This window comes from Talpa europaea (assembly GCF_964194135.1).
Source record: "Talpa europaea genome assembly, chromosome: 4".
Lineage (NCBI taxonomy): Eukaryota > Metazoa > Chordata > Mammalia > Eulipotyphla > Talpidae > Talpa > Talpa europaea.
The window spans coordinates 82,495,696-82,519,996 of record NC_140070.1 but is presented as its reverse complement, the minus strand read 5'-3'; the positions used below and the strand labels follow the sequence as shown (position 1 = coordinate 82,519,996).

The following is a 24,301-nucleotide window of genomic DNA, read 5'->3' as shown; positions in this document are numbered from 1 at the left end:
AGCATTTCAAGAGGAAATACCTTCACAGTAAGGTGGGCTTGCTAGGAAGACGCTACTGCCAAAAGCAAAGTGTTTTGACCAAATTATAATTCCATTGTATCTCATTATCCACAAATAGTATTGACTTCATGGCTTGTAAATATATTTTCCCAACCAGAATTTGGTAGTGATTGGTCATCTCAAATATAGTGTTTGTGTGTGTGTGTATGTGTGTGTGTGTGTGTGTGTGTGTGAGAGAGAGAGAGAGAGAGAGAGAGAAATAGTGATTGCATTATCATCACTGTGCTTCATTAAATTTATACATTGATATTTTTATCTAGATTTTAATAAACAGGATCCTCTAATCCAGAACTTGGTGCTTAATAAGTGTTCAGTGAATTCCGGGTGAAGTGGTCATTGCAGCACTATGTTCCATGAGTATACATCATTCTATAAACTTTGAGATGTTTCCTGAGCTCATTTTATAAATCTTGGGATTAGAATTTGTATATTTAATGTATAAATTGTTCCAAGTTAGTCAAGAATAAGTATAAGATAATCATGAAGAGTCCTTAGTGTCAAGCAGAAATATGGGACCACCAGACCTGTTCTCTAGTCCTCTATTTTCCTATAGGTGAATGTTTTCTAACAGGTCCTGTGGACAGCACAAGTATAAATAGTGCTTCTAAGAATGAGGATGAAGAGACTGTAAGAATTTAAATATAATAGCCTTTATGATCACCTCATTATTTTTCCTGAGACCAACTGTATAACCAAGAGGAGATGAGGGAGAAAACATATACCAGTTACCTCCTTTACCTCTGCCATGGCCTTTGGAACTGGGGCAACAAACAAGAATAATTTGTAGTAAGAGAACTTGTCTAAGACAATTGTCACTTGCATTCTTTGGGATGGCCCTTTAAACCTTTTTCACCTTTAAAAAAATATTTATTTATACACACAAGAACTGGGGTACAGGCCAGAGGAGTAGGGGGTGAGAGGATTCACCAGAGACAGAGTGGGAACAGAACAGGCAGACGGACCAAAACACACTGCTGAGGGGAGCAGTGGGCAAGACAGGAGAGGTCTGCTGCTCTATGTGGGTTGCTGCCTGGTAGGCCAGGGATCAAACTTGTGCTGCAGAGGCTGCGGATAGCTTCTTAGTGCTGTGCTTATCCCTTGTGCCACCGGGGAGGCCTAAACCTCTTTCACCTTTTTCTAAGTTTCAATGGGAATTTTTTCCAAGTGATGGTAACAAATCCATGATTCATTTTCAGTACTCTCTGGGTCTGAATCAAAATGTTTCTGTCTCAATTCTGTTGCTAGTTGTGGATAAGCAATTGATACAATAATAATATTTTATTCAATACTATATAGCAGAGTACTGGTGTAGGAAACATACAGACACACATATAAATGCACATTATGTATGCATACATTCAAATACATAAATACACATTCTTTTTTGATATGGAAATTTAAAGTATATGCCTAAGGACAGACAACAATATAATAGACCCAAGACTTGCCCCTTCCCTGCTTTAGCTGCTACCAATAATCTGCCATTCTTGTTTTGCCCATACTCCACCTGCCTACTTTGAATTGTATTTTTGTTTTGCTGTAACATTTTAATGCAAGCCCGAAGGCCTGAGATACCATGTTATTACATTGCTTATAAATACTTGAATGTGTTTCTAACACTGTATGTAAGTTTTTATAGCTTAGTCTCTGAGTAGCAAATGACAACCATATTGGAGAGGAGAGAAAATAGTGGAGAAGAGAAACTCATTTATGTTCTTCCTCCCTTCCAACTCATTCTGATATTGGTTTCACTGACAGAAGACAAAGTAGGCAAAAAAATGCCTACTCTAAGAAAAGAAAGAAAAAAGATTTGTGCTGCTTTTCAATCTGGTCCCTAATCACTCCCTGTCCTTGATGTCTTTTTACACAGATTCCCAAATTCCACCTTATTGCTTATCTTCCCAATGTCCTGAGTACATTCCATTCACCATCACCTTGTCTTCTGAACCCATTTATTGTTGCATATTCTCCTGGCTTTTGTTCTGTAGATGACAACACTACTGTTTAAATTACATGGGTTGTGGGGGAGGGCCCAGCCTTACAAACCAGTAGATTAGTGTTGTGAAGGTTATTTGTGAGAGACAGGAGGTGGGAGTGGGCATTTTGTAATGTTCTGTACTGGAGTATGTTTTTGTGTGAAAACACTCTGTCTCACAAGATGTTTTTCTGCTTTTATTACTACACATTAGATATATTATGGTATAAAAGACTTTGTGAACCATCCTGGGAATCTTACTATCAGAAATCATTTTTAGTATTTTTCTCCCTTTGGTAAAGTACATTTCTTAGTGCAAATTATTGATTTGCAGACATATTTTTTGTACATAACCAATTTATAAGTAAGCAATCATATTTACATAATATGCTAAAAGATAAATGTTCACTTTAATTCACTTCAAATTATGTGACTGTTATACAATGTTAAATCTGATGTTTGTGCTTGTGATGTGATCTATGCTTCATGGGTATCATTATGGAAAATTAAAAATTGACAAAAGGGGGCATATACGATTGCATTTGACATCTTCAATAGAACCTGCTTTTAGATTTGAAGGTTTGCAACATAATTTAGTTGATCAACATTGCTTTAAACCTAAGCATTTTATTGACTTATTAGCTATCTATTCCATGGTATATTTTACTCTAGAAAGAATGTCATGTATGGAAATGACAGTTTTATATAATTTATTTGTATCTTTAATATAAAACAAATTATAAAGTAAAAGTAAGTTTTAAATCTATACTGAAACTTGTTTGCTAAGATATATTTTTTTCTTTTCTTTTCTTTCTAGGATTATTTTTATCCAAAGTACTTAGGTAAGTTCAAAGGATCTCAGTCATGTAATTTTAGAAATGGAAAAGAACTTAGATATGATCAAGTCTAACACTCTACCCATATACTCCACCAAGTAATTTCATTGGCTTTGAGAGATCTCATCCTATATGCAATCTTGATTATTTAAAGATATGTAGACAAATTTGGAATGGGCCTCTTATTACCATGTGGCATTTTAACTTTTAGTCATTTTCATTCTAATGTCTTTCTGAAAGATCTGTGGACTGATGCAAAGTTATAATTAGGCACCAGGAATTATCTATATAAGTATATGAATTTCCATGTGATATCTTTCTGAAAAATGATCTTTCTGAAAAGATCAACATATAATATTATATTAGTTGCATGTGTATAGCATAGTGATTGCATATTTGTGTATATTGTGAAATGATCATCTTACTCTGTCTAGTTAACATACATCACCACACCAAAAGTGATGAAAACTTTTAAGATCCTCTATCTTAGCAACAGTCACCATATTATAAATTATAGTCATTATGATTTACATTACATCCCCAGGGCTTATTTTATTAATGGAGCTATGGTTACCTTTTAGTGAAAGGAAAGATCTTTGTGTATTACAGAGTTTAATCTATGAAAAATTTCACCTCAGTATTTGTAGAAATCGTTAACATCTTCTTCCATTGAGCACCATTACATCATTCCCTGCAATATCTTTATCCATGTTTGACTTTTGAATATGATATTAGATTGTCATAGAGTAAGGTGGAATTTCCACACATTAATAGATTAGACACTTTCAACTAAATATCAATTAAGGATAACAAGACTTCAATGTGCTTTAAGCAAATAATGAAATATTTTATTCTACTATCCTTTGGGAGAGTTGTCATCATTTTCAAACAATAAAAGCAATGTATGAATTGTCTGGCTCTTTCTGATGGTATTCTCTGTAAGTCCAGCCCACAGAGTTGTACTTTCCTTCTTCATTTAGGCTCAGAATATCCTCATCCTTCCATCTTTCTACCTCACTAACATCCCAGCCAATTTGAGAGCCTAAGCAGTGCCGAAGTGAAAAGTAAATCTTTTTTTAAAAAACAGAAGTAGAGAGATTATATTTCATTTCTAAAACATAACAGTGATATCTTGAAAGGGCGCTGGGGTACAGATATACGCCTATGAATAGGAGCTCTTTGGAAAGTTGCACATGACTCCTCACTTTCTCAGCAAAAAGTAAGAGTTTACACTGTTAAAATGGAGGAAAAGGTCAAGACTGTTCATCTTAATTTTAGGTAGGCATTTAAATATTTTCAGTGGAAATAGATAATATTGGGCTATTAAAATTATGAGTTTACACTTAATAATTTCATATTAGTTCTTGATTGTTAGGTCTATATAATGAGGTTATGTTTCTGCAGGATTAATTCTCCAGAAGATATTTACTTTTAATCACAGAGTATATTTGGATAAAGATAAATAAGATAAATAGTATTTTTTTAAGATAAATAGTATTTTAATACAACATTATGTGTTTTGGAGAGTTCCTTATGAAATATTTTCCTTTCCTCTCTTTTTTATCCCTCGCAACTTTCTCTTTTTAGGCTCTACCCATCTTTTCTTTCTCTTTGTCTATCTTATTTGGCGGTATGGTAGCAAACCCAAATACTAAGAAAAAAACACAAGATGCAGTCTCTCATCCCAGATCTAAAAATTTGTACTGTGTCAGGTTAAGCAAGTTATTTGACTTTTCAGGTTATATTTAATATATACTTTTCCTAACTTCAGATCTGTCGGAAATATCAGATAGGTATATTTTGCTGATAGAATTTTTACCTTATCAGACTTACTTCAAGTGTTATTATTTAATACTTACATTTTATATTTGGGTCCTTTATAACACATATGAGATAAGTCTCACTATTGAAAACAGAAAAAAGGTAATATACCTAAGAAACTTATTTGTCACTTGATGTGTGTATTTTATAGTTCAATGACTCTAAAATAGTTCATAGTCCTGATCCTGGTAAAACTAACTACGATTTTGCTGATTACCACAGCTACTGCAGGAAGCTCCTTACAGTGAGATAACAGCACCCAAGAATTTAAAGCACTAATACTAATCCATACTTTTGGGGCAGTGTTTAGATTTAGAGTATCAGACATATAAAAAACATACCTATTCATCTACACATCCATGAATTGGTATAAAACATGGAATTTGGACAGAAATACTCAGGGTTTCATAAGGTTTTAAGCTGAATGGTTTTCTAGAAAATAGACTAATTCTATCATTTTATATAGACCTTTAAAATATCACCTGATAAAGTGTGTGATTCTGCTAATGGCAGAAAAACTTCTTGGGAGGAATGTTAAACATTAGAAATAACTTTTAGTTCCTAGTTCTTGAAAAATTGGTGAATTAACTCAGACTGCTCACTCTTCTTAAAAATCATCTCAAGAGCAACAATGACATTCCAGGCATTAATAATAACAAAACAAAATGAAAAGCAACCAAAAATGTGAGAAATCCATGGGTAGCCTGAAGGCCGGCTTGACCTAGTATGTGTGTGAGTGAATTGGGGTTTTGACTGCTGAGACAGCAGTAAGACGTCAGATTTGAATATTTAAAATAATAATTCTGAAAGTTTCGTCAATAAGATAGAGCATAACCTGAGTAATAAGAAAAAACAATATATTAAAAAGGTATAGACATTTGTTCAATGGAAAACAAAAGAGACTATTAATCTACTTGTGGCTACTAAAGCTCAGGCATCCTCCAACTCTCCCTTTCCTTACACTTTCTCTCAATTTCCCTCATTCCTATTGCACAGTGAGAAAGTGAACTGGAACAGTAAGGGCTCTGTATTGCATGACTTTGTAGATTGCCATGCAGCGGGCTGTCCACAATAAAATTTAAATGCACATTTCCATGAAAACATTATCACACATGTATTAGTTTAGACCTGTGTATACTAAGGTGCAGTATGAGTTAAACCTGCTTTTTCATCTGGCCCACGGTGGTAATCACCACATGAAACATTTCACCTAGATCTCTAGCCGAAAGGAACACCAATTTTGGTTGTTACTCACGGTCAAATTTGTTGAGAACTACAAAGTGAGACTTTATTAGAAATCACAATCCAGAAGAACCACTCTGATGTAAGTAAGGTATTATTTTTATGGGAAAATATTCTAAACCACCACGGTAGAATGAATAATAACCCCCAAAGATCCTAATCTGCAAAACCTATGAACTTTACCTTTTATGGCAAAAGATTTTGAAAATTAAATATAGGATCTTGGGATGGCGGCATTACCCTAGATTATCTGGGTTGGTCCAATGTAGTCATGAACATCCTGTATGAGGGTGGTAGGAGACCAGATATGGTAGTAGGATATATGATGATGAAGCAACAGTTGGTTGTGATATGAGGATAGATCTATGGGACACAGGTGACCTAGAAACTGAAAAAGGCAAGGAAACAGATTCCTTATTCAAGTCTCCAAAAGGCATGCAGCCCTGCCAGTCTGAAATTTAGACTTCTGATACTATCATTGTAACAATGAATTTGTGTTGTTTTAAGTTACTTGGATTGTGATGATTTGTTACAACAGTAGGAAGCTAATACACAAACTGACTTCACATGAGCCTTTAAATCATCTCTGAGAAATTACATTTTCAAAGATGGCTGTAATGTCACCTTGACATACCCCATTACTATATGACTCTGTCCTTTCTCCCTATGCCTTCAATATGGGTGGAACCTGGGACTACTTTGATCAGTAAAATATGGTGGAAGGACAAAATGCCTCTTAACTGGCCTGGCAAGTTCTGCTCTCTTCCTCTTGGAAGCTAGCTGCCATGAAAGAAGTACCACTTTAGGACCAACATAATAAGAGACACTCAACCCTTGGAGAAGCCCAGAAGCATGATACCCCACATGGAAAGAGAGATGCCAAGGAACCTGAGCTGTCAGTCATGTGAGTGAAAAGCCATTTTGGAGGTGGATCTTCCAGTCCCAAACACTCTGGCTGACTCCACATGTAGCAGAGACAAATAGCCCAACCCAACCCTTTCCAAATACTTGACTCACAAATCATGCTCAAAAAAAAAAAAAGAAAGAAAAAGAAAAAGGATTATTTTGTGTTACTAATTACTAATGTTTGGGGTCATTTGTTAATCAGCAAAATAACCATAAACTACCTTTTCAGTAATTTGGTCACTAGTTATACAATGAAGTGATTAATTATATCTATATCTTTCTATCTATATCTATTTCACTGCTGATTAAGAAATGTTATTTGTTGGAACTAAATCAACTTTAGTTACTTAAAAGCCCTAAGTATTTTTATCTTTATTATTTCAACTGTTATTTCTGCCAGAGTGCTGTATCTGTTTTATCAGATTGTAATGAGAATAAAATTAATGACATTAAACTGATTTATAATATTAAGACATTATATAAACATTAATACATTATTGCCCATGAATCATTAAAAGAATTAGAAGTCATCTACAGCAACTAGAAACACTAACTCATTCTATTGACTTAATTATAGATACTTTCTATATCAGACCCCTGTCTACAAATTTGAAGGTAACTTTTGGTCTTTGCTACAGAGTTAATAAGATAGATTTATGTAACCATAATGTTTTCTGCTAATCTAAGTTCCTTTTTCATTTCTAGTTTAAGATAATTCTCCAAAGAGAAGCTTCCATAAACTCATTTTTCATGATTCTGTACTTTTCACAATTTTGCTTGTAGATTTCTAATTTTTATAAAAGATGAGTGAAAACTTTGGGATTGACATTTTCAATGCTGAATCCTGTAAATCCACAGAAGCATAGTCTGCCTCTCTAGGTCATTTCTAGCATTATTTCAGATCAAGTAATTGTGTTTATCTTTACTAAGGAGATTACATCTGTTTGTATTTACAGGTTGTGTTGGTGCTTTCCGAGCAAAATCCGCCACTACTGCCCTTCGAAAAGCTAATGTTTATCCTGATCTAAGGAGCTGTGTCAATGGTAAACATCTCTACCATATAATTAAAACAAAACAAAACAAAACCATAACCTTCAAGTAAAGTATGTCCATAATAATAGAACTGACATTTAAAAATCAATAAATGAGCCCTTCAAAGGCTGTATGCCTTGCAAGGAGGTGTTCTCAAAATGCCTTAGAAAAATTTGGTTTTTAGATGCAAATGCTGCTGTTTTCCTCAACATGACATTTTATGAAGAAAATTTCCCTCTGCTGGGAATCACTACTTTGCAAACTGTTGTCCACTGTCTAAAAACTACTGTTTTATATAATTAACCAAAGTTCTGTTTACCTAAAGCAGGATGATAAATTTGGTCCCTGTCACTCTATCTAAGCCCAAGTTGGGAATTTCCAAATTCTGTTTTCTGTTGATACTGAGAATAATTTCATTCTTCTGCCTACCTCATGGAGTAGTTTTTAGGATCAAATAAGGGCATAAATATGAAACTATATCTAAATCATACTTTTAAAGTGCTGTATATATTTGCAAATATGCACAAGAAGTTTCCGTTTGCAAAATAATTATAAAGTCTTGTCCAATGGATTCACTTTTAATGAAAAAGTATTATTTGAAGGAAGTAATTACAGTCAATTTCATTGATTAAATACTTTTACACAGGATTTTTATTAAAGGGCATATAATTCTATTTTACCATGGCATGTGCTACAATTAAATTCATGTATATTTCCTTCAGCCATTCCAGACCAGTGCAATCCTCAGCCATGCAATGAAGATGGATCTAAAAAATGCATAGATGGCCAAGCTACATTCACTTGCATTTGTAAATCAGGCTGGCAAGGGGAGACATGTGAATTTGGTATGTATAGTAAACATATCTGGTTCATATGGATTGACCTCCTAAAAAAGCAATACTTTAAAAATAATTTATTTCTCGGCCTCCCTGGTGGTGCAGTGGTTGAGCGCTGGGTTGCGAAGCTGCCCGCAGCCTCTGCAGTACCGGTTCGATCCCCGTCCACTGGGCAAGGGTCCCACATGGCGCACAGACCTCTCCTGCCGCCTGCTGCTCCCCTCAGCAGTGTATTTCGGTCCTTCTGCCTGCTCTGCTCCCCGCTCTGGCTCTGGTGAATTCTCTCACCCTCCCAAGCTTCTGACTGTACCCAGTGCTTGTATAAATAAATAAAATAAATCTTTAAAAAAATAATTTATTTCTCTTTTTTTAGATATAAATGAATGCAAAGATCCCTCAAATTTCAATGGAGGTTGCAACCAGATATGTGATAATACACCTGGAAGTTACCATTGTTCCTGTAAAAGTGGTTATGTTTTGCTTTCAAATAAGAAGGACTGTAGAGGTAAGAGCAAAAGCTAGAATAAAGTGGTATTTACCTTGTGAGAGCAATTTCAGCTATAGCAGAGAAAAAATCCAGTTGAAGGAATTTCTCAGAAAGTTTTTAGAGAAGTGGTTATAAGTGCTTACAATAAATAAATGTTACTGGGCCTCCCTGTTGGCGCAAGGGGTTAAGTCTCAGCACTATCAAGCTACATTCTACATTCTACATTCTACAAACTCATGCAACATGAGTTTGATCCCTGGCCAGGGAGCTACCCACATGGTGCTGCAGACCTCTTCTGTCTCACCCACTGCTCCCCTCAGCAGTATATTTCAGTGGATCTGCCTGTTCTGCAACCTACTCTGTCTCTGGTGATTCTTCTCAACACCCCCTCACTCCCCACATCTCTGGCCTACACCCTAGCTCTTGTATGCATAAATAAATAAAATAAATCTTGAATAAAAATAAATAAACATTATTTTCTACTGTGAAGCCTTGTGATATTACATAACTGCCTTTTAGTTTATAGTTTATGGGGTATTTTGTTACTTATAGAGTATTTTATTGTTTTCCTATTACATTTATCATCTTATAGAGTATTTTGTTTTCTTAATATGTGTGTGTGTGTGTGTGTGTGTATGGACACACATGTGCACATTTTAATAAAGAATTTCATTATATGGTGATAATGTGAAATTTCAGTGCAAGTCCTTGCATGCCAGTCTTTGCAAAATAGTTATTTTTACTACTTTGTTTTAAACAATATATCATTACTTTTATTCCAGTAAGATAAACAGCTATACAAAGAAATCCACCACGATCCTTAATAACCTTTTTTTTTTTATTATCTTTCTTGGCATTTACTTTTTTTTTTAAAGATTTATTTATTTATTTGTACAAGCACTGGGTACAGTCAGAAGCGCGGGAGGGTGAGAGAATTCACCAGAGCCAGAGTGGAGAGCAGAACAGGCAGAGTGACGAAGTACACTGCTGAGGGGATCTGTGGGAGGCAGGAGAGGTCTGTGCGCCATGTGGGACCCTCGCCCGGTGGCAAGGGATTGAACCTGGCGCTGCAGAGGCTGCGGGCAGCTTTGCAACCCAGCACTCAACCCCTCCGCCACTGGGGAGGCCCCTTTTTTTTTTTTTTTTTTTTGTTTTTTTAAAGATTTATTTATTTATTTATACAAGCACTGGGTACAGTCAGAAGCATGGGAGGGTGAGAGAATTCACCAGAGCCAGAGCGGGGAGCAGAGCAGCCAGAAGGACTGAAGTACACTGCTGAGGGGAGCAGCGGGCAGCAGGAGAGGTCTGCACGCCATGTGGGACCCTCCTCCGGTGGCCGGGGAGCAGCCGGGGATCGAACCGGTGCCGCAGAGGCTTCGGGCAGCTTCGCAACCCAGCGCTCAACCGCTGTGCCACTGGGGAGGCCCTGGGGAGGCCCCTTAATAACGTTTTCCACTGTGTTTTATATTCCCTTGTCAGAAATACCATTCTAATTTCCAATACAAACGTTTTGTCTTGTACCTCATTTCCTGTTGTGGTTTTGGGAAACATGAAGTTCTGGCTTTCTTTCTCTAAACATTTAAGTTCACATCATTGGTCATAACTCTTATTTTTTCCTCAGGCTTAAAATAATCCCTGTCAGTTTATTCTCTTAGCAAGCACTTTGTTTTCTTTGTGCTTTTATTTTCTGCAGATTTTGACTTTTTCACTCTGTGTAATGCCCTTTTCACCTAACTGCTTTAATTCTATAACTAAATCTTCAAATACAAATGCTAGGTTGTGGATAACTTAAAAAAAAAAAAATCCCAGCCTGGAATTAAGGTAGATAATAAAAATAAGGTCACAAATTGGATAATGGTTTAGAAGAAATAGTTAATGCAGTTCTCTCTAGAGTCTTTTAATAGGATTTTAAATAATATTATAGTAAACTCTATGAACTCTACAGTGCAGTGAGGGGCAGATCTTTCTCTCTTTTCTTTCCTCCCTCTCTGCTTCCCTCTTTTTTGTCTTCTTGTTGCTGTTAAGTAGAATATTTAGTAAGAAAATGTTAAGCTTTCTTGTTCAACTGTACTAATTTGGTAGGTCTGTCACACACTACACTGTAGTATTCAGTACAGCTTGCTATGTTATTTAAATGTTATTAAATGACTCTAAAATGAACTTCATATGGACTATGGTGGAGGACTTTCAGTGCCTTGGTGGTGGGTATGGTCTAATAACATCATCTCTTAATCAAAAACAGTGTTGTAAACAGATGTTGTTACCTCAATAAAAATGAATGAGTGAATGAATAAAATGAGCTACAGAAAAAACAATTTTTCTAAACCATTCTCCAGGTTTTTTTTCAAGATTTATTTCATTTATGCATACAAGAACTGGGGTACAGGCCAGAGGTGTGGGGGGTGATAGGATTCACCAGAGAAAGTGGGGAGCAGAACAGGTGGATCTACTGAAACACTCTGCTGAGGGGAGGAGCGTGTGAGACAGGAGAGGTCTGCTGCACCATATGGGTAGCTCCCTGGCTGGCTGGGGATTGAACTTGTGTTGCGGTGGCTGCCAGTTGCTTGATAGCACTGTCTTTAACCCCTGCGCCACAAGGGAGGCCCCATTCTCCAGTTTATGATCAGATCTTTCTTATCTGTCTGAAAATCTAAGGTTAGAAATTTAGAATGCCAATATCAGAATACCCATCATCATAATGCAGGGTGCCATATGCATTTCATAAGCAAATAATACTCATATATACTTCTACATTTGAATACTTGAGTAATTTTTCCTTCTATAGAATTGTGACATATTTTAATTAAATGTATTTAATCTTTATCCATTGAGTTGATACAAATGTATAAAAATCATTACAAAAAGTCCTCTAACAAATAAGAATGTTCCTGATAACCTGAATATATGTTCTTATATACTTCATTTATACAATCCTTTATCCACCATACCTAAGTGATAGTGTACAGAAATATTAGAAGAATATGTATACAACTATTTCAATAGGGCCTCTGCCAACATGTGGATATGCTTGGGATCAAGTTGACTGTCAGTATCTAAAAAATGCAAGAGTAAAACATTTCATCAGACATTAGATGTCAGTAGAGCCATAAAATCAACGTCCTATGACCTGAACTCATATGATTTAAATAATTTCCTACAATATGCCACAAACCAAATCGTGTGTTGTATGCTTTGCTTTTCCTTTTAAAAATATGGATTTTAATAGCTCTTTTTAAAAAAAATTAAATATTGGGCCTCCCTGATGGCGCAGTGTGTTGAGCGCAGCGCTGTGAAGCTGTCTGCATCCTCTTCAGCACTGGTTCGAATCCTGGCTGGCCAGGGAGATTCCCACATGGCGTGGCAGACCTTTCCTTTAGCACCCGCTGGCTGCTCCCCTCAGCTGTGTACCTCGGTCCTTCTGCCTGTTCTTCTCCCTACTCTGTCTCTGGTGAATTCTCTCACCCTCCCGCACCTCTGGCCTGTACCCCAGTACTTGTAAAAATAAATAAATCTTTTAAAAAAATTAAATTTTTTATTTTAATGTAATTGTAGATTCACATGGAGATGTGAGAAACAATAAAAAAGATCCCATGTATCCTTTGCCCCATTTTCCCCAATGATTACATTTTACAAAACTGGAATACAATATTTCACCCAGGATAGTGGTATTGCCATTGTCAAGATATAGAAAGACTCCTTTACCACAAAAGATTGATTCTATTGCTTTTGTGCATGTTATTTGAAAGATCAGTATCTGAAGTTTTGGTTGACATTGGTTTGAGGAAAAATTAAATTCAGCTTTGAGAAAAAAAAATAATTTCCATTCTGAACTTGTCTTTCTCTGGAAAGTACAGTTGAAAATTTTCACTGATAACTTTTTGTCACTTGTTCTGTCTTTCTCACAGGTGCTTGTCTAGAAACTAAGTGCAACCAATACTTTGTTTCCTACTTTACCATACAATATAATAAGTATACATGAAATTTCTAGAATATAATTTTTGGAACTAAAAGTTATATTGAATTGAAATAACTGCAGCTTTATAAACATTTTAAAATCTTACTCAAGCCCACTTTAAATTCAGATACTTTATAATGATATTTTCCATTTCCAAAAGAAACATGAGCTGTCTCATTTTTATTTTTCATATTTGTGACAATACAGAGTGAGTTCACTTTTGAAACTATTTTTTCAGAATCTTGTATTTAGGAATAAATATTAATAACATGGTGAATCTCCTCTACTATTTATTTTCATACTGTAACCCGGTACGTAAGAAAATAGCTAAAACTATTGCCTTTTTTTTTCTTTTGCATAACTACAAAGGAACATGACAAATATCAATCAAATTCCTTATGCTTTTGTATAAAGAAATTATATTTAGTAAAGTAAACTATGATGATAGATTTAATATTTTGTTATTCCCAGGCCACTTTGTTGTCTTACTACGTATATTAAACTAGATCCAGGAAACACAAATCAAGAGTTCTTTTGTAACATCTTTTGGCATGGGAAAAAATGTTTTTTAATATATTGGTTTCACTTATAGATGTGGATGAATGCTCTATAAAGCCAAGCATTTGTGGCACAGCTGTGTGCAAGAACCTCCCAGGAGACTTTGAATGTGAATGTGCTGAAGGCTACAGATACAATCCCAAATCAATGTCTTGTGAAGGTAGAGTTGTGGTGATATTGCTGATGGTGGTTAAGATGGTTTTGAACCCTGTTTCAATATTAAGAGCATAATGGTTCTGTTTGACATCAATAATCAGATTTTCTAAGATGGCAAAATCCATGGGCTAGCCTGGTCAGTGGGGTAATCCTTGGCTTCCTTCCAGAAGAAATGTAAGACACATGGTCTTCAGATTTACTGTTGTGCACTCTGATTGTCTTCTAAGTCCTATATGAATTGAAAACTTCCTATGGATGAGAAAAGTAAAAGTAAATAAATTTCACATCATTTAAATAATACTCAAAAAATAAAGTTAGAAAGCTGGGAGGGAAAGCACATACATATGAAAGAAAAAGAAGTTTAAAACTCATGTGGGTAGTACAACTTGGGTGGCAAGGAATCTTGGGTTTTAGACCAAACTCATCATTAGTACTATCATTGATTATGAAATAGAAAGTGACAGTTTTGTTATCATTGTATTATAAAAAGTCATGTTCTTGATATTTTCATTTAATTCCTAATTACATTAAACTTTAGTTAAAAGGGATGGTTGCTTCCCTTTCCTATATTTCTATCTCCCTCTCCTTTTGTTTTCTTTCTCTATTCCATCTTCTTCTCCAGCCTTCCTTTCTTTTTTTCCTTCAGAACAAAGAATTGGGAATACTCTCAATGGAATTCATATAATTAAAAATGAATGTAAACTTGAGACTCTCAGCTTCTTTTCCTTCAAATTAAACAGGAAAATTAGTTTAATTGTTGTATTTTTGTTAATTACTAATTACTGAACATTACACTTAAATTTGTTGTTTTGGGTATTTAAATAAATATAAATTGCTTTGGTAACTCATTTAAACTTCCATGCTTTAAATGTTATTTGATGTCTTAGGGATGTCTTTCACTAAGGATCTATTGTTGATTATCTCATACTAAAGTCAGAATACTCTTTCTGTTGGATTGAACATTTAAAAGACATTAGATTTATGTTACCTTTTATTCCAGATGTGGATGAATGCTCAGAGAACATATGTGCTCAACTCTGTGTGAATCACCCTGGAGGTTACTCTTGTTATTGTGATGGGAAGAAAGGATTCAAACTTGCCCAAGATCAGAAGAGTTGTGAGGTAACATTTTGCAATGCCAAAGTTCCCATTTCATTTCTAACATGAGAGCTTCAGGTACTTATATCCACAAAGCTGAGGTAAGTCAGAAAATACACATGTTCTGCAATAATTGCTACAGGTCTAAGCAGGCTATGAGTCACATTTCTGTTTATTCATCATGGTTGTGACTTCAGGGATAATTTATGACTAGGTAAATAGTAAAATAATTCATGTAGACTTTATGGAGTTGGGAGAATGGTCATTTGTACCACCTGTACACTTACCACATATGATGTTCACACTTTACACACTTTATTTAAAAGTGGAGGTTTATACGTCTCTTTGTGAGGAAAAAAAATCTCCTGTATATCTTTAGTGCCAGCATTTTCCAGTGTCTACTTTACTTATTCCACTCTGAAGAATTTGATCATGCTTTAGGCATGTTAATACTTGCAGGAGTGCCCATAAAAATCTCAGATGGAAACAACTTTGTCAGAATAAGACAGTGCAATTTAAATTTTTCAGAGAGGTCATTTTGGTTCTGTGTCTCCCAACCTGGCATTTAATCTGTCAAATTTAATTGCTAATTGATACAGAAATTGCTTGTAAAGGGAAGATTCTAGTTTTTCCTTCACTGAAATAAATTTGTCAACATCTGAAGCTATTTTTACCCCCCCTAAGTAAGGACCACATGTTTGTGATCCTTAGTCCAATTCTTGAATCTCTCTTACTTTTCACAAGTGAAGGTGAAATTTTTGTTTATGAAGTAGATAGTTAAATAATCCACTTTGGTGATTTAATCTGTTTATATACAAACTCTGCAGATGTTACTAAGACAAAACTATATATATCCAAAAAGTGTAACTTTCTACATTATGCTACCTAACTTGGTAAAAGAAAGTAATGTAATCGAGGGCATATATAGTAACTTCAACAGTTCTTAATTGAGATACCATGCTGTGTGAATGTTTATTTAATAATTTAGTCTCATTATTTCTGTATTTGTTGTAGTTACACACCACCAACTACCTTGGAATAGATCTACTGACATTTCAAGAGGAAATGAGGTGTTATTTCTGGACCTTGATTTAATACGTTATATATTCCCCCCCATCACCCCTATGTGTTTATGAACCTAATTTTTAAAAGCTTCCCATTATGTTTGATTTTACTTATAGAAAAAAAAACTTCATGTCAGATTTAATGATACTCAATCACTTTTCTGAAAGTTCCTTGTAGACTAAAGTCATATCTTAATTTATATGTATCCCATCCAGTTTTCCCAGCATTTCCTTTACTATTTACATATAGAATTTTGCTCAGGAAATTTTAGTAATTTCATTCATTTGTGAGGAAAAATCTACCATAAATCTGTTACAGGGCAGCCCCGATATAAAACAGGTTGCCTGACTGTGGGTCCTTAACCATGCGCTTAAAAGGGACTTATTAATACTCCACTGCAGGCACACACAAAAGGTTAATAAAAGGTTTATTCGCAGGGGAAAGGGAAATGAGGAAATGTACAACTCGGGGAGAAAAGAGGGAGATAAAGTCTTAAATGCGTCCTACCCATCTCCACAGACCTGGAATCCCAATGGCACTCTGAGAGCTGGCCGCGAGCCAAGAGCCATGAAGCCAAGAGAGAGCCCCAAGGCCCATGTGTCTGGTTTTATACTAAACCTGGCTGCTTAACTCCACCCTCAGGTCCCAGCAACCCTCCCTTTGGTGATGATGGGATTTGTCATTCCCAATGTCTTGATGGCTTTGGTCTGGAGTGGGGGGCGGGGGTGGAGTCCACAAAGCCTGTATGGATTTAGCTCAGGACATCCTTTCCCCCTAACAAATCTATGGTGAATAAATGAATGATTGAGGTGCTATTCATTGGTATAAGAATTTCCCACCTATTTCTGACTCCAAATATAGATAGTTTTAGTTATAACTCATGGAAGACATTATATCTACAGTTATTTAGAGGAATGCATGTTGCTGTTGGAAGAAAAAGTTGGTGTTTTGGACTGAGATGTACAAAGGAAATATTAAAGACAAAGACCTAAAAACACCTATATTAAACAGGAATTTAAAACACACATGTTCTTGATAGACTACATGTGGTAGTAAAATACACTACTTTATTAGTATCAAAAGTGTTCTTAATTTATTGTTGTGTATAATAGAGATTGCATTTGCCAAAAACACTAGGAATAGGAGAAAGATAAACTGGCACAAACAATAAGAAATAACCTCTGCATTTTGTTTGTTTTGTTCCCTTTTCTCCAGGCTGTTCCAGTGTGCCTTCCCTTGAACTTGGACAAAAATTATGAATTACTTTACTTGGCTGAGCAATTTGTAGGGGTTGTTTTATATTTAAAATTTCGTTTGCCAGAAATCACCAGGTAAGGTACCAATGTCAGTGATAATTTCTAGAAGATAGCAGATAAGAAAGGATGAAAGGTGAAATGTAAAAAGTTGTAGTATTAATCAGATAACTTAGGTATATTACCATTGAGATGATTTGGGGAACTCTAAAGTTAATATGTTCTTTTATACATGTAATTTTCATGCTAGAAACATTTTGGATCATTCTATACTGACCACCTCAATGATTATTTTTACCTTATTCCCTTTTCCTTTTCTGCTGAATGAAATAGAAAGTCAGAAAGTAGAAAATTGATTTGTGGAATTTTCTTTTTACATAACATAAAATGTCATTCTTCATTATAAAAACTAAGTAATGAAAAGATACATAGTATTGTTTTTAGAATATGGTTATGTTCATAATCATTAAGAAAAACTGAAGTGGTATCTTAAAGAACGATGTCACATGATTTTTAACTGACTCTGAATACTTTATCTGAAATTCTTATAGTCTGGCTAACTTTGGGGAGATAGTAGCTGCTTATATTTTTGTATCATTTTTCTACTTTCACTCTCTAAATTTTTCGGAGCTTAACATTGCTGAAATTAGAAAAAAGAAACTGGAATGTTGTTGGAATATGAAAAATGAGCTTATTTGACACTGGTTATAACTTCTTAATTTAAAAATACTTTTGTTATAGGACAGGGAGAGGGGCAGCCCAAACCCTGCAAACCTGCCTATTCTACATGGGTTCTGCCATCCGCCGCATCAACACAAAACATAGGAGACTTTAATGGGAAGGAACTTTAATAAAACTAGGAAACAATACAGATAAGGCAAAGAGTCTAGTTTCTAAATGAAGCATCCAGAGTTACCCGTCCCCTCGTGGGTAAAAGTCCATCCAAATGGGATTGGCCCAGAGCAAGGCCCCAAAGCCTGCTACAAGTCTAAAGCATCTTCCAGTGGGGACCCACAGAAAAGGGTCACAAACAACCGGACAAGCCCGGAAGGAAAAGAGCAAAATCAACATCAAGATAAAAGCTGCCATTGTCACCTCCCCACGGGTCTCACCCACATCTGTGTCATCCAGTCCACGACCAAAAGACAAGCGCAGCTTCTTCACGTGTCTCTAGGCTCCATGTGCTTCCTCCAGGTCTCCTGGCTCCATCCTTCTCCTTCCTTCCTCAGTCTCTTCTTCAGCTTCTCCTCTTCCTGCTCAGCTCCACCCTCCCTTGGGTGGGGCAGGGAACCTCCCCCTTTCCTGGGGACCACCCTGTTACACTTTGACTAAATAATCATATGTATTTGGAATTTATTAAGTATGTGATTATTTGTTAAATGATTCCATTAAGTTCTGAGAAATTAAGGGACACTGCAATTTGTTCTAAGATTCGCTGATATAACTGTGCACCTTTGACATTCTCCCCTCTCCCAACCTGGTTTTCCTCTTTAACATCTCAGGGCAAATAATACCTTCTATTCCTTCTACGTAGTATGGGGAAAACCCAATTTTGCAATGAGAATAATGATAGTGAGAGAGAAAAAAGTTAATTATGCCATTTTTTCAGATACCTTCAAGGGTATTCAAACTCACTGACAATTCACAATAACTTATACTCAAAAACACAGGATCAAATTAACCAAACAACTATTATTCCAGTGTTTATTTTTATTATTTGTCTCCTCATGGGGCTGCAGAGTTGGAAGCAGCATGGGATGAGGGAAAGATTACTCAATGTCCACGTGAAGCAATGAGAAGCCTAGAGGGGCTACACCAGAAGTAATGTGCAGCCCCATCCAAAGGCAGTCTCATATTTATTAGCATGAAGTACAAAGGTGGGGCAGGTATTTAGGGAGTGTCTATGTATGGGGGATGCTTATCCAGGATGTAAACTAGGGTGGAGAGACCAGGGACTATTGCCTGGGGGGTTCCATTGTTCTTGCAAGTCTAAGCATATTATCTATATTCTGAAATCTGCCTGCTGTTTTCAGCAGATACTGATTTCCCATTATGTTCCTTCTACCGGAACTTTTGCCCTTGGAGAGAGGCCCCCTGCATGACCCTGCACCTAGCTGACAAGCAGGAACTCTGGGCACAAAGATAATATCCCCAAGAACAAGTGGGGTCTGGGGATTCTACACTTACTTTGTTTAAAACTTTTTACAAAGTATAAAATATTCTCAGAAATGTACATATACCTTAAATATACGGTTTAATGAATTTTGTAAATTGCCCCATGTGTAAACCAGCACAAAGAACAGATAGCTCTTTTATTTTCAAATATTTCACCTCTCTCTATGATCAAATACCTTACTGAAAGTTAGCAAATTTGCTTCTTTTCACGCTATCAAACTTCTAAAAGGAATGAATTGTTCCCCTATGTAATCAATCAGTATGCTGATGTATTCCAGAGAAAAATATGTAGAATGTGACCCTTTGTATTATTGGTTTAGATTGATTTTACAAAGAAAAGGAAATTATCCATAACAGGAACAATTGGAAGGTCCTGAGGATATGCAGATTCAGGTTTCAGTAAAATAATACATGCCTCACATCAGCAGAATATGATGAGAAAAAGTGAGGTTGTAAGTCCTTATTCCAAGAAAAAAAGTTCTATTTTTATATAATCAGAGTTCAGTAAATTCCCACTACATTTTGTTATCTGTCCAACATACTTTACTCCACATTTACCTGTTTGTAATATTTTCTTTGCCTAAAGACTAAAAATTTGCATGCTATCAATTTTTCATTTTTCCACTAAGGGGATCTGTGCTTCATTGCAAATGATTTCTATATTACTATTATATGTGAAGTTAAGGGTTTGGAATTCATTTTTGCTTGATTTAGCAATTATCTGAAGTCCTGACATAGTGAATTAAATTACCTTTATTTTAACTTAACTCAGTTGACTAACAGTTATATAACTATGTTACCTATTTCCTGTTTGTCTTTTTTCACTTATTTTGATTTGCTGGTCCCTTGTAAATTTTAACCATGATTCTTACTAAAACATCCTAAGGGCACTGAATCAATACATGTTAATTTTTAGCGTGTTAATTTCTTCCCCTGTAATAACTACATGTATGTCCAGAGTATTAATAACAACAGGCTTTGCCAGAGCTCAGGTATTGCCAAATATATGACTAGACTACATCTTTTAAGCTCTCCTTCCATGTACTCAGTGATTTATGCAACTAGAAGTTTGAGGAACTTTGAAATCAAGTTCACATATACATTTTAATGTTTTTGACTTTGTCTTCCTTACTGCTCTTGAAGGCTTAATTACGTTTGCAATCATCCAGATGTTATCTTGTAAATCTCTGTGAGTGATTCCTTCTTGACATATATGAAATCATAGAGAAAATATGCTTTGTGAGGATAAATCAGTCATGAAATTGTAACATCTTTTACTAATCATGTATGAGTACAGAAAACAAATCTTAATGTCAGATTATATAGGGTATAAGAGACTCCAGGAGAGATACAATATGCCTGATGTGTGTGTGTGTGTGTGTGTGTATGCTAGAATATATATATATATTCCAGCATTTGAAAACATGCCTTCACAATGAATGAAAAAAAAATTACCAAGGCATCTGTTCATGGGGGGGCGGGGGAGGAACTCTAAGTAAGAAAGTAAAATAACTTGATTTTGATTTTAAACACACGTGGAGCCAGAGATAATTCCTGAATAGTCTAATTCTGTTCTTCTATATTAATTCCAGGGAAAGATATACATAGTTGACTCTGGGCATAATGCTATTTGCCAGTACTAGAGAAAAAGAATAACACATCAAGTCTTCTGTGATTCTCGCTATTAAGGATCTCTCTTTGTTTGTGGTTTAGATTTTCAGCCGAATTTGATTTTCGGACATATGATTCAGAAGGAGTTATCCTATACACAGAGTCTCTGGATCACTCGGCTTGGTTCCTGATTGCTCTTCGTGATGGAAAGATTGAGATTCAATTTAAGAATGAGTATACAACCAAAATCACAACTGGAGGCAAAATTGTTAATACTGGTCTGTGGAATATTGTAAGTTTTGCAGATTTCCTAAAGAATCTTCCCACTTTTACACAGTTTGTATAAGTCATAAAAGAATTTCTTTTTTAAAAAGATTTATTTTATTTATACAAGAACTGGGGTACAGGCCAGAGGCACAGGAAGGTGAGAGAATTCACCAGAGATAGAGCGGGGAGCAGACAGGCAGACCACTGAAAACACTGCTGAGGGAAGCAGCAGGTGATACAGGAGACATCTGCCTCGCCATGTGGATATCTCCCTAGCAGGCTGGGAATCAACCTGCACTGCCGAGGCTGCAGACAGCTTCACAGTGCTGCACTCAACCCGCTGCACCACCGGGGAGGCCCAAAAGAATTTGCTTTTATAGTGATACCAAACGGAGGTGGGTTTTGGTATATCTGATTTTATGCAAAATATATTCTTCAGAATGTAAATTCCTTGAAAGCCTGAGAATGATATGGTCACTTAAATATTTAGACTTTTTCATAACTGAAGAGATTCAGTTATTTGCTTGTACTTCTTTGTCCTTAATTTTTTTTTTTACCTAGTTTTGTGTTTGTTTTTGAGTGAACAGTACTGTCAGTCCTATAGATCAGGGATTATTAGTCCGCTGATAATTTATGCAACACACTGTATGGCAGTATGTCTAGTGTCTTGTTTCCTACTTATTATGACAACTAAAAGTGATCCCCACCCTTGCATTTTCCATATGCCTTACAGTGGGGCAGTGGAGTCCCCATTTAGAAATTCCTACATGACCAGAAGGAAAAGATTTGGGAATTGTGCTCTGGGGTTTATTAGAGAGATTTGGAAGATGAAAAGCATCCCACATAGGAGATTAAGAAAAGGGGGTAAGAGTGTGAAGGGGAAGCAAGCCAGACGGATGCTGGAGTCTGAGTTAAGAACATCTTCCAGAGGGAATAATCTTTAGAAAATGATTACTTTTAATTTGTAAAATTTACTGAATTTATTTTACTTTACATCATAGGTTTTTATCTTCCTGTAGTGGTGCTTTGATGTGCCTATTGTTTAGCTTCCATTATTAAATAGTAAATGATTAGTTTGCATTTTGAGTGTTTCAGTTGTTCATGAAGAAACTGCAACAATGGTTCTTCTAATTGCCTGTACAGGGAGACATTTTTTAAAAAAAAAATTTTTAAAGATTTATTTATTTATTTATACAAGCACTGGGTACAGTCAGAGGTGCAAGAGGGTGTGAGAATTCACCACAGCCAGAGCGGAGAGTAGAACAGGCAGAGTGAGGAAGTACACTGCTGAGGGGAGCAGCGGGCGGCAGGAGAGGTTTGCGCGCCTTGTGGGACCCTCGCCTGGCAGCCGGGGATCGAGCTGGCGCTGCAGAGGCTGTGGGCAGCCTCGCAACCCAGCACTCAACCACTGCGCCACCGGGGGGGGGCCCCAGGGAGACATTTTATAGTATTTTTTTATCACTTCCACTCTTTTTAAAAAAAAAACCAGCGTACTTTCAAAAACCAATTTAATTTTATGCGTTATATTTCCCAATGACCTCAATTAGTTTTGCACTTGAAATAAAATATAATCTGTGAAATGAGCAGACTATTGGATGTGCTGACTTCTCTTATTTTATATTAAGAACATATTGAGGGCCTCCCCGGTGGCGCAGCGGTTGAGCGCTGGGTTGCGAAGCTGCCCGCGGCCTCTGCGGCGACGGTTCGATCCCCGGCTGCTCCCCGGCCACCGGAGCAGGGTCCCACATGGCGCGCAGACCTCTCCTGCCGCCCGCTGCTCCCCTCAGCAATGTACTTCGGTCCTTCTGCCTGCTCTGCTTCCCGCTCTGGCTCTGGTGAATTCTCTCACCCTCCCGCGCTTCTGACTGTACCCAGTGCATGTATAAACAAACAAATAAATAAATAAATAAATAAAACATACCTCTATTAAAAAAAAATTACTTTAAAAAAAAAAGAACATATTGTATCCAAATGTACTCTCAGACACCTGTAGAGTCAGAACCCTGAGATTTTGTAGAATAACTCACTTTTTTTTTAGACTTAATTTTATGGCATACTGAGTATTCAAATTCATCAGAACAACATCCATTTTTTAAATTTTAAAATAGGATTTTCATTTAATTTTTGATAAAGTACTATCACTTTAAAACACATTTTTCTCACCTTTATAATAATTTGTTATTTTAAATGGGTTGGAACACATTAATAATTGCTTTAAAGTGATTCTTTTGAAAAATAACCTACTGGAACAATTATAGGGTATTTCTGCCCAATATTGCAAATGGCATGCAGTGAAGTTTGGTTGTTTGGTAATTTTTCTCTTTTTTATTTGTAGGTTTCTGTGGAAGAATTAGAACACAGTATTAGTGTTAAGATAGCTAAGGAAGCTGTGATGAATATAAATAAACCTGCAAATCTTTTTAAGCCTACAAATGGATTTCTGGAAACCAAAGTATACTTTGCAGGATTACCTCGGAAAATGGAGAATGCACTCATTAAACCGGTAATGATCCAAGCTTCTATCATTCTTCATGGGTGAATTCCTTGTCTATAATAGATTTGAAGATGTGTTTTTCTGAAAGTCAAAAGAAGTTATTTTGTTGAACACATCAACTGTGACAACATGAACTGAATATGGAAAAATAACATTAGTGACCCTTGAAATTATATTAATGAAGTAAAATGTAGTGATTTTGTGTCCATTTAAACCTCTAGCATTATTGATGGAGAAGTCCATTTTTAAAATTCTCAAAGCATGAATTCTGTGTTAGCATCATTATAGTCTTTAGTTAGTCATTAAACCTATGTATACACATTTGAGTCCTAAAACACATTATTTTATGGAAATCAAAGAACTTTCTCAGGTCTATTTTAAGACTGAAATTCAGGAGGTTCCTCATAATGTGGAACTTTAACAAAAATCTTTATGTAGCCTGTCATAAATTGAAGTTAGATGTAATAGATGATT

At 35.9% G+C, this 24,301-nt stretch overlaps 1 protein-coding gene across 1 annotated transcript in view; it reads left to right on the top strand.

Annotated features, from left to right (window-relative positions):
- The window catches only part of PROS1 (protein S), a gene marked incomplete at its 3' end in the record, with an annotated part of 52,591 nt that overhangs the window by 18,466 nt on the left and 9,824 nt on the right, over nucleotides 1-24,301 (top strand). The window contains exons 3-11 of the mRNA XM_084232639.1: nucleotides 2,853-2,877; nucleotides 7,797-7,883; nucleotides 8,595-8,717; nucleotides 9,082-9,213; nucleotides 13,743-13,868; nucleotides 14,865-14,986; nucleotides 17,243-17,358; nucleotides 21,169-21,358; nucleotides 23,669-23,836. Coding sequence (XP_084088765.1) covers nucleotides 2,853-2,877; nucleotides 7,797-7,883; nucleotides 8,595-8,717; nucleotides 9,082-9,213; nucleotides 13,743-13,868; nucleotides 14,865-14,986; nucleotides 17,243-17,358; nucleotides 21,169-21,358; nucleotides 23,669-23,836 — 1,089 coding nt within the window. The remainder of the gene's footprint in view (nucleotides 1-2,852; nucleotides 2,878-7,796; nucleotides 7,884-8,594; nucleotides 8,718-9,081; nucleotides 9,214-13,742; nucleotides 13,869-14,864; nucleotides 14,987-17,242; nucleotides 17,359-21,168; nucleotides 21,359-23,668; nucleotides 23,837-24,301) is intronic.